Below are 11,031 nucleotides of genomic sequence, written 5' to 3'. Positions count from 1 at the left end.
CCGTTGGAGGCACGGTCCCACTACAAACAGAACACAATACATCTCCAGCACACACACAGGCATACACACATAGGGAGACATTAGCCAGGTGGCATTACACTAGTAGTTAGCGCCTGATAAGGCAGCTCCTGCGAATTCCTCAATATTGTATTGATTAATATATATCTGCTAATTGTATTGACTGTATAAAATTGTATATGTATGTACTGTAAAGCGCTTTAGAGTGGCTTATGTTAGCTAGATAGGCCGCTATATCAAATGTTGTATATTTATTTATTTATTTTCGACATCGATTTTATGGACAACTCGTACACATTTTACTCCTTTGTGTGCATACGCTTCATTGGTCATTTGTCTGATGAAAGTGACAGTGTACATATCGTACTAGTCATCGAAACGTCACATAGAACATTGTATTGGTTGTGTAAAAATAACTTCTCATAATAAAATAAAAGTCAGCATTATTGAATAATGTAATTTATTTTCAAATTGAAGATCACGCCTTGTGCATTTTACAACATAGTTGCTGATTTCAGCACATGTTCTCTGTCGAATTGTACCTGACCAGTCTTGATAAAATTTAAGCAGAATTTACTCACTTGTTACATATTTGTTTGCAAGTATGGGTAGATGGTATTATTACTGATTGTTTTTAAAGTTTCAATTTTGCACATCACCTTATTAGTCTAAAGCCCATGTACCCGCACTGAACTATCGGAAAAGCAGTGTTGATATTTCTTGAGCTTTCACAAGAAACGCAAAAAGTAAATATAACGATATCATTGATTTGTATACAGCTGAAACGGATATAAAATGGCTGCAAGATAAAAACCGTTTAAATCACTTAAAAAATAACCAGGATCATTTGTGGGTTAAACAGTATACACGAAAGTACTCACAATTTTTCGGTATTTACCGTGTTATACCAAAAATAAAGATGGTTACTCCTTATGATAATATTTAAATTAAAAAGTCATGCAATTTTTTTGAGTTCAAAGATAATGAATATTTATTCATTTCAGGAAGAAAAAACTTTGCACAAAACATCACATTGCGAAGTAGTCTCATTTCAAAGCAACGTCAACCAATCGGAAGTTAGAATAACAAATTCCGCGCCAAACATTGCGGTATACGACGTCATCACTTCTTGTGTTTTCTACTTTTTAAGTTATACGATATTACATGAAAAAGTCAAGCATTGAGGAAATATCGGGAGTTAAATTATGATTTTATTTGAACCAAGCCGTAAACTGCATTCTTATATAAGTTACCAATGTATACGCAGTACAGTAAACGTATTACAGACGTCGGTGTCTAGTGAACATATGTTCATACAATACGTGAACATACTTAAAATAACAATGGCAAAATGTGTAAACAAAGCACATGGAAATCCAAGTTGACTTTTCTAACAACACAAACACCCAAAAAAATCATGAAACATGACAGCTAAATACACACACACACACTGTCATTATGTAAACTGTACATGTTACCCTTCCGGAAATGTGCAATAAGACAATTATCAATGAACATTTATTCGTTCACATGCCACGGTCTATATCATTTTCTACCACAATACGCTGTGTTATTCCACTCTCATATCATTGTATAAACACGCAGACTGTTAGATAAATATGAGTTATATACCACACGTGGTATATAACCTTCAAGAGTTTTGATTGGTCGAGAAGATGAACTTTGACCGGGAAGACTTTTTCCACGTGCTTTTTGCCAGCTGCTGTTTTGTTTACGTCGTCGGCTGTCAACATCCGACAAATGTTGGTGACTTTGTGAGGTTATGTGGAAAGGGTGGTTATTAAGGCAATATTTAAAGATGATACTTAAAGATTTGATCGCTAGTTTCAGGCAAAATTGCTGCAGACGCTCGATATCGTTTCGACGTCACACCGTCGCGTGTCCAGGTCGTGAAACCAAAACAAGATCTGTCACAGTGTCGGGAAATATTTCGTTCTCCCAACGTCCCGTTATCGCTATTTAGACGGTCTGACTATGGCTGAACTTTCGCTATAAACGTCAACCATAGAAACGTCACGAAGAAACGTAGGCCTAGAAACGTAGGCCAATGGTTTTGGATATTGACAGCGATAAGTTCGTCTACAACGGTTCATCACTTGGCGGGAAGCAGACTTCGTACGATATGCTTACGCGCATATAGTCCGTGGTTAATTTATATAAATTAATGCAATACTGCTACTCTCAATATTTTAAGTCGTTCATCTATTTTATTTTTTCACGAAGTTGTTGCCGAAACATTAATTTTGACAATAATTAAATTTGTAAAAAAAAGAAGTCATTTTTGAATATTAATGAGTGACTTTTTACATATGGGTCATATCACTACGCCAGCCTTGTCAACAAACACATGTGTGTATGTTATTTCCGACTGATCATGAAATTGTGGTATAAACAGATCACACGACTCGTGGTTGTTGAGTATGGTATTTATTTCACTCTCGTTAGTTAATTTTCAAAAGTTACAGAAAGACACTCGCTAAAGCTCGTGTCTTTTCTAACTTTTGAAAATTAACTAACTCGAGTGAAATAAATACCTTATTCAACAACCACTCGTTGTGTAACCTCTATATATACATTATATACCAGTAGACCGGAAATATTTGAATTGAAAAATGCTTAACTATAAGACATTGGTCCGTGGATTTCATTCGCTGTACAAATGATTTTGGTAATCCGGAAGCGTACCTAGGTTCACTTGTTTGTATTCACGACACGTGTAATTTGAATATTGGTCCAATTAAAGTATCCTAACGTCCTCAAGGGGAGAAATGAGTTAGCGACAACAAAACCACAGGTTCCTATGTAAATGCATTGTTGAGAAAGGCATGTTTCAGATTGACCAGAAGATATTCGTGCTCTTTAAGTTCCTCGTTCCCTTCATTCTACTTCTTGAGCATGTGTATCACAAAACGAATGTAAACCCACTCTCGACTTTGTACAAAGCTATGTTTACATAGTCATTTCACAAAAGAATATTCTAACACCTTTCCTTTGTAACTACCAAACGGAGCACTCTGGCAACATCTGGAATTATCAGACAAAGTAAACTGACAATCTTTTAAGTCATCACCTACAAGCGGATTAAAATGGCCATAATTTGTAAAAAAAATCATTTAATGGAATTAAAATGAAATAGAAATATATAGAAATAGCTGAAACAAAAGACCGATTTTACAAGTTTCCACAAATCTGTTTTCGTTATACAAAATTTCATACAGTCCTCAGTTCAAATTGAACTCATAGAACATGCTTTATACCGGAAAATGTTCGTCCAGTGAAATCCAAATAACCTCAATACCCTTAGTGTCGTCTATCACATTTAAATTATGCGAACTGCGTTGTTGACTAATGTTCGCTGTAATGCAAAATTCGCTCTCAATCCAGTGGGCGTTAAAAGGCGAACATTAAACTGAAGCGAAACTTTCCCGATATTCTTCAGTAATCATAATTGTAAAATATACAGAGAAATGTGAGCTAAAAATGTTAAATGATTTCTGAACGCCATTTTATTTTGGAAGAAGTATGGCTGCAATGTCTAGAAAGACTATGGCCGACACTGCACCGACAATGATGACTACCCCGAAAGAGCCAATGTTATTAGCCGATGTCCTCATGTCCATGGTGCTCACCTTCTTTATTCGGTATGACGTCAGAGCTGACCGTTAGCTCTACCTTCAGCTCATCTACTAGTTTAAGTATTCTCTCTATTGCAGTTTTATTTCCAGACGCAATAAGCGATGCCATGCTGATACTATCCAAAATGTTTTTTTTGCAGCTACAATTTTGTGCACAGCTTGACGAGGGGGCAGTTTTGGAAACTGTATGTGAAACAAATTGTTTGTAACATCACAAAGCAGCATGTTTTACCTACACGCGTGACACCGTAGTATATGTAAATTAGAAGGGCGATTTTCAGAGACAATATAACAGTCTTTACAAAACATCGGTGTGATAGCCATTTACTACCATGGCTGTCTGAATATAGAATGAAAAGTCCTACTGACCTGGTGTATTGGTTGACGTTCGTGTGTTAACGCTATTGCCGGAACCGGACACAGATTCAGGAATAGCAGGCGTTGTTTCACTTATAATCGATGTTCCTCCTGAATCGCCACTGGAGCTGGAACCAGATCAGCAAGCAACTTAACAGAATGTATCTTCTTTCAAATTATTATCATGATATGCAACTATAGATTTTAAGTAACGGAAATTATAGTTCGGCTCAGGAATCCGGTCATTAACGCATGTATTGCGCTAGTATCCAACTAGATGAGATAATATCAACAGAGAATTTATTTTCATTTTTTTTCGTTACATTGCTAAACACAGTAAGTGCTAGTATGGCTTTTACTTTTCATTGTTTTAACGTATTGACACAAAGACATAACCATTTTATTGTTTAGAAGATATATATCGTAAACTATGTCTTGGTAATATGGTAACAACAAACCAGTAGTTTTATAATCTATGTCCGTTTATACCTGCTTCTCACGGAAACAGGACTAGTCGTCAAAGGTTGAACTGGAATAGGGACCACAGAGGTGGTTGCCATACTAGTTGTCAAGGGATCAGTTGAAACTGGTCGTCAAGGTATCAGCTGAAATAGGGGCCGTAGGGGTGGGTTTCGTACTAGTCGCCAGGGGATCAGCTGAAGAAGAGATCGCAGAAGTGGTTGGTTCCAAACCGGTGATCGGATGAGGAACTACACAATCGACACCATGTGCAGAAGGTGTTGTAACCTTTAATTTTGACTATTCCCAACATTAATTGCAATCTTACAAAATTTTATGTTTGGTATTAAATCTGAAGAATACGCTGGCTATCCATCTAACTGTTGAAGTTTTCATCAAACATAAGACTTCAACATTTCGTTTTGATTTTGAAAAGCAGGGATGTGGCGATTGGTGACCATAATTTCAAACTCCTCCAATACGGATTTTCAATCATTATATAGTACTCGGAACCAAAATTAGGTATGTCATTTTCATTTGGCAGGACCAATCAGAATCTATTAAAAAACGAAATACCAAAATATCTTAAGTGTTAAAAAATAAAACCTTGGTTAAAATATTACGTAGATGTATGATATTTGGATATAAGCAAGCAAGTGAACCCGAACAAATTCTTCTCGAGCCTGACTTGTCGTTTGTAAAGATATTGATGTTAATTTCTCCAATGCCGTATGATATGAAGAAGTGAAGAAGACATCGATCGTTTATAATTTCTTTATTAAGATTCTCGTGTAAATAAATAAAGAGGCTTAATCTCGTGTTTCTTTTGTTGTTGATTTTAGTCACAGCTTGATTATGGGTCATTATGGTCGTGACAAGTATATGACGGATGACACACGTATATTTTGTCTTACATTTACTTAGGTCTTGCATTGTATGAAATATTGGAACTAAGGACAATAAGCAGTCACATTTTTTATTGATGGCAAATACAAACACACAATTGTGTTACTAAAATACTTAAACAATAGGGGAACATCTTTTGTACGAGAAGTAGATTAACCAGTCACACATTAAATAATGACAAACAAGGCTTTGTAATGTTAATAGGATCAAGGCTATGCCGGATAGACTAGGAGTTCCTGTTAAGCTCACCTGGCACAAAGTTATGGTATGATGTGGCGTCCATTGTCCGTCTGTTAACTTTTGTATAATAAATGGTTTCTTGAAGAAAACCTGAAGTCAAAGTCGTGATATTTGTCTGTCCTGTTTGAACAGAGCAAACATTGAGGAAATGTTTTCAAAATTTCTGCAAGTGAAAATACTTTTAAGGAATTTTTGAAAAGGGTCATCAGCACATGCTGTTTTTACCCTACCAGCCTTGGTTACTTCCATTACATATATGTTTTTACCCCACCAGCCTTGGTAACTTCCATTACATATATGTTTTTACCCCACCAGCCTTGGTTACTTCCATTACATATATGTTTTTACCCCACCAGCCTTGGTTACTTCCATTACATATATGTTTTTACCCCACCAGCCTTGGTTACTTCAATTACATATATGTTTTACCCCACCAGCCTTGGCTACTTCCATTACATATATGTTTTTACCCCAACAGCCTTGGTTACTTCCATTACATATATGTTTTTACCCCACCAGCCTTGTTAGTTCCATTACATATATGTTTTTACCCAACCAGCCTTGGTTACTTTCATTACATATATGTTTTTACCCCACCAGCCTTGGTTACTTCCATTACATATATTTTTTTACCCCACTAGCCTTGGTTACTTCCATTACATATATGTTTTTACCCCACCAGACTTGTTAGTTCCATTACATATATGTTTTAACCCACCAGCCTTGGTTACTTCCATTACATATATGTTTTTACCCTACAAGCCTTGGTTAGTTCCATTACATATATATTTTTACCCCACCAGCCTTGGTTACTTCCATTACATATATTTTTTTACCCCACCAGCCTTTGTTACTTCCATTACATATATGTTTTTACGCCACCAGCCTTGGGTACTTCCATTACATATATTTTTTTACCCCACTAGCCTTGGTTACTTCCATTACATATATGTATTTACCCCACCAGGCTTGGTTACTTCCATTACATATATTTTTTTACCCCACCAGCCTTTGTTACTTCCATTACATATATGTTTTTACCCCACCAGCCTTGGTTAGTTCCATTACATATATGTTTTTACGCCACCAGCCTTGGTTACTTCCATTACATATATGTATTTACCCCACCAGCCTTGGTTACTTCCATTACATATATTTTTTTACCCCACCAGCCTTGGGTTACTTCCATTACATATATTTTAACAATTGTTTTAGACCCCATTTATTACCTTGTATATATAATTGGTAAAATTTTGCCAATACACTGTAAAAGTCATCAAATGTTGTCATCATCGTTATCCTTATCATTGTCATCCTCCTCCTCCTCATATTCATCCTCCTCCTCCTCCTCCCCCTCCTCATTGTTTACACTGTATCATTCTTTTTGTTTATTGTGAATTATTCATTAACCCGGAAATAAAAACAAAAGAAATTAAAAAGACTTCAGTTATATATTGTATAATACCCACAAGAAAACTCCAGCATATCCTAGGTTAGTCTTTGCTCCTAACTGAAAAAGGGTTGGGATGAAAAAGTAATACAGGTACCTGGATGCATGACATCGGGGGTATTTATCATATCTGAAAACCTTCGTTGTAATTTGGCCTGTAGTTAAGATTTGTCCAGATCTTTGCATCCATATGCATGAAGATTAAAGAAGATTGTTGAAGGTTTAGCGGATTAGACCCTTTCAGGTTCTCATATTCAGTGTCATATGAGTTAGTACTCCATACTTAAGTAATGAAGTGTGAACCCAAAACATCTAATAAATATAGAAATACTTTGTTTTTAATATCATTCTAAGGTGATACAGGTGAATTAAGCTGATACGACGGGGAGGTTTTGACCTGAAGCTGATGTGGTTTTTATCGGCTAAATGGCCTGGCCACGGAGAGAACCCTTAAACGATAAAATACTAACTACTATGATTATATGTAAATAAAAACAAAGTTCAAGCAAAAAAGGTAAAAACATTTTATTGGAAAAAAGCCAAAAAACCCAAAAAGGATAAAAAGAAGAAATTAAACATTGGCACAAAATTACCTAATCTAATTTGGAATGATATAAATGATACACATGTAACATGAATTTCAAAAATATTTCCTATACAGTTTACTGATGTTTTCTACTGAACTAATGCCCATAAAGGATTCCTGTTCAGTCTCATGAACTAATGTAAACACAACCAATACATGTGTGTAGCAAAGAAAGCATCACAAACCATGTCAGGTAGGTGTAACTGGATAAAGGCAACGGCCACATACCATGTCAGGAATATGTAACAGGAGAAAGGCAACGGCCAGACTGGGGTACCAACCAAGGACCCTCCCTCATCCAGACTGGGGTACGAACACAGGACCCTCCTACGGCCAGACTGGGGTACCAATACAGGACCCTCCCACGGCCAGACTGGGGTACGAACACAGGACCCTCCCACGGCCAGACTGGGGAACGAACACAGGACCCTCCTACGGCCAGACTGGGGTACCAACCAAGGACCCTCCCTCATCCGGACTGGGGTACGAACACAGGACCATCCCACAACCAGACTGAGGTACGAACACAGTACCCTCCCACAACCAGACTTAGGTACAAACAGAGGCCCCTCCCACAGCCAGACTGGGGTACGAATACAGGACCCTCCCACGGCCAGACTGGGGTACGAACACAGGACCCTCCCACAACCAGACTTAGGTACAAACACAGGACCCTCCCACAACCAGACTGGGGTACGAACACAGGACCATCCCACAACCAGACTGAGGTATGAACACAGTACCCTCCCACAACCAGACTGAGGTACAAACACAGGACCCTCCCACAACCAGACTGGCGTACGAACACAGGACCTTCCCATGGCCAGACTGAGGTACGAACACAGGACCCTCCCGCAACCAGACTGAGGTACGAACACAGTACCCTCCCACAACCAGACTGAGGTACGAACACAGGACCCTCCCACAACCAGACTGAGGTACGAATACAGGACCGTCCCACAACCAGACTGAGGTACGAACACAGGACCCTCCCACAACCAGACTGATGTACGAACACAGGACCCTCCTAGAACCAGACTGAGGTACGAACACAGGACCCTCCCACAACCAGACTGGGGTACAAACACAGGACCCTCCCATGGCCAGACTGAGGTACGAACACAGGACCCTCCCATGGCCAGACTGAGGTACGAACACAGGACCCCNAGACTGGGGTATGAACACAGGATCCTCCCACAACCAGACTGAGGTAAGAACACAGGACCCTCTCACAACCAGACTGGGGTACGAACACAGGACCCTTCCATGGCATGACTGGGGTACGAACACAGGACCAACCCAGACTGGGGTAAAAACACAGGACCCTCCCAGACTGGGGTACCAATAGAGCTATCTGATCGCTGACGATCGACCCAGTCCAGTTCCCCTACATGTCAAAGAAGCTGTGGTAAACACAAATCCAACAAATTGGGATATAAACAGACCAGGAGACAGAAATCAATCTTAAAATCACTTAATGTACTACAATACATATTTGTCTAACATATTTCACTCACCTTATATAAGGTTACGTGTAAAAAAAATAACAAAACAAGTTTTTACATTCATATGTAAATTACACGAATAATAATAATTGTATATAAAACAATCGTCATAGATATGTCAAATTTTAATATCTTTTCTCATTTTGTTTTAATATCAAAATGACTTATTTTTTGGTCAAATATGTCAAATATTAATTCTCATATACACGTTTGTCAAATTTTCATATTTTTTCTCGCTTTGTTTCATATCAGAATGAAATTGTTTTCATTTAAATATATTTTGCTGCTTTCTTTAATTAGCAAAGGGATTGGGCACAAGTTGAACAACTTATAACAAGCCCTTTCCCTATGATAAGGTAATAAATCTGCTGTCATTTGGAAAGAAAGATTTCAAATCTGAATTTTCAACTGACTTATGATTTACAGTACAATCTCATTCTACATGTAATCAGCTGAATGAGGAACTCATTTGCTTGGCTTATTCAATCTCTCCCATAATGCCGATTAAAAACGTACCAACTTGAAATAATAAAAATCACAACTGCACAGAAGTCATGTCTACCCTGTACTCACTCGCAATATTCCATTGGTTAAGCTCACTTTTGCTCTATGCACACTTGGAATAAAAAAAATGTCTTAGCAAATTAAAATTTAAGGCTCAGAGTATGCCACCTTGAGGACAGGAAAACTAGTGCGACTCATTGATCGATGTACATCAAAAGAATTTCATGATTGGGTAACACCGTACAATTGATTGTCTTTGAAGTTGAGTGTACTCCTATGTTATCTTCAAAGGACAGTTTTCAGCGTAGTGATTGGTGGATAGTTTTCAGCGTAGTGATTGGTGGACAGTTTTCAGCGTAGTGATTGGTGGACAGTTTTCAACGTTGTGATTGGTGCATGGACAGTATACTGGTGATTAAATTCCAATTTTATTTTCCGACATGATATACTTTGCCAGATCCCTCTAAATCATGTAAAAAGAGAATCACAATAGCCCAAACATATCCGGATTTCCGTCTTGGTTTGGTAGTTACAATATACTTCCGGTTTGGGTGGAGAGAAGAAAAGACTGAAAATTTGAAAGAAGCTTCAGTTTCTATAATTTATAATGTCATGAATTTACATAACCACAGAAAAAAAATATCTAATAAAGAGATATTTTTGAGAATGTGTAGCAAAGCTGAACAGCATAGTAAAAATAGGACCGCGGTAACTCTATACTAGCTACTTCCGTGATGAAGGATTTTGGAAGCATAGTATTTCGACGTTACCATGACTTCAATTGTTCGTACACATGTTACCGGAAAAGAGCTTCGCTTCTTGCGCTGTGCTCTTATTATAACATATAATAACAGTTACATTTGATAAACAATACATCTTCAAATATGAATTCCCTCTACTGGGCCTCACTCTTTCCGCAACATTACGCTGAGGCCATAGACGGGGCAATTAAATGCAACAGTACCAAATGCATTTGTGTTTTCTCTTGAACTGCATAATTCATTCGAATGCTTTTCTTTATTTATTATTAATCTTATATTTATCGCTATAAAACGAATAAATAGATAATATTTTAAACAATGTTATTTAGATAATAAAATTGAAAAAAACGGCATTTAGACGCTTCTCTCGTTTCAGGCAATGCATGTTTTCAAAATGAATGATTTTGCCCAGCAACAGATTCAAGTACATTATAAAACAAGAGGCCCAATGGGCCTGCATCGCTCACCTGGTATAAAACTCACACTTGTAACCTTAAAAGTGATCTAAAATAAAGCTACAGGCAAAATATCAGTATTTATGAATAAAATTCGTTCAAAAGACCCTGTTATTTTTTTTTTAAACATTTCA

The 11,031-nt window shown here is 37.5% G+C and overlaps 1 protein-coding gene across 1 annotated transcript; it reads right to left on the bottom strand.

The window, feature by feature from the left end:
* Positions 1-7,606: 7,606 nt before the first annotated feature.
* Positions 7,607-9,265, bottom strand: LOC110446042. The gene is made up of 3 exons (XM_021490999.1): positions 8,898-9,265; positions 8,261-8,835; positions 7,607-8,050 (listed from the first exon to the last, which is right to left on the bottom strand). Exons 1-3 carry the CDS (start codon positions 8,943-8,945, stop codon positions 7,807-7,809), a joined length of 867 nt encoding a protein of 288 aa, XP_021346674.1. The 5' UTR covers positions 8,946-9,265; the 3' UTR covers positions 7,607-7,806.
* Between the last annotated feature and the right edge of the window lie 1,766 nt (positions 9,266-11,031).

The sequence above is a fragment of the Mizuhopecten yessoensis genome, unplaced genomic scaffold (genome assembly GCF_002113885.1).
Source record: "Mizuhopecten yessoensis strain PY_sf001 unplaced genomic scaffold, ASM211388v2 scaffold285, whole genome shotgun sequence".
NCBI classification, from domain to species: Eukaryota; Metazoa; Mollusca; class Bivalvia; order Pectinida; family Pectinidae; genus Mizuhopecten; species Mizuhopecten yessoensis.
The sequence above is the reverse complement of the archived record's forward strand: the minus strand, read 5'-3'. Positions and strand labels throughout refer to the sequence as shown.

What these genes read in the sequence shown, in the direction of transcription:
- LOC110446042 (XM_021490999.1), bottom strand. Translation starts at nt 8,945, where the DNA reads ATGCCATGGAAGGGTCCTGTGTTCGTACCCCAGTCTGGTTGTGAGAGG. An exon ending in GGAGGGTCCTGTATTCGTAC is followed by an intron (nt 8,051 to 8,260) that starts CCCAGTCTGGCT and finishes CTGTGTTCGTAC; the next exon opens with CCCAGTCTGGCCGTGGGAGG.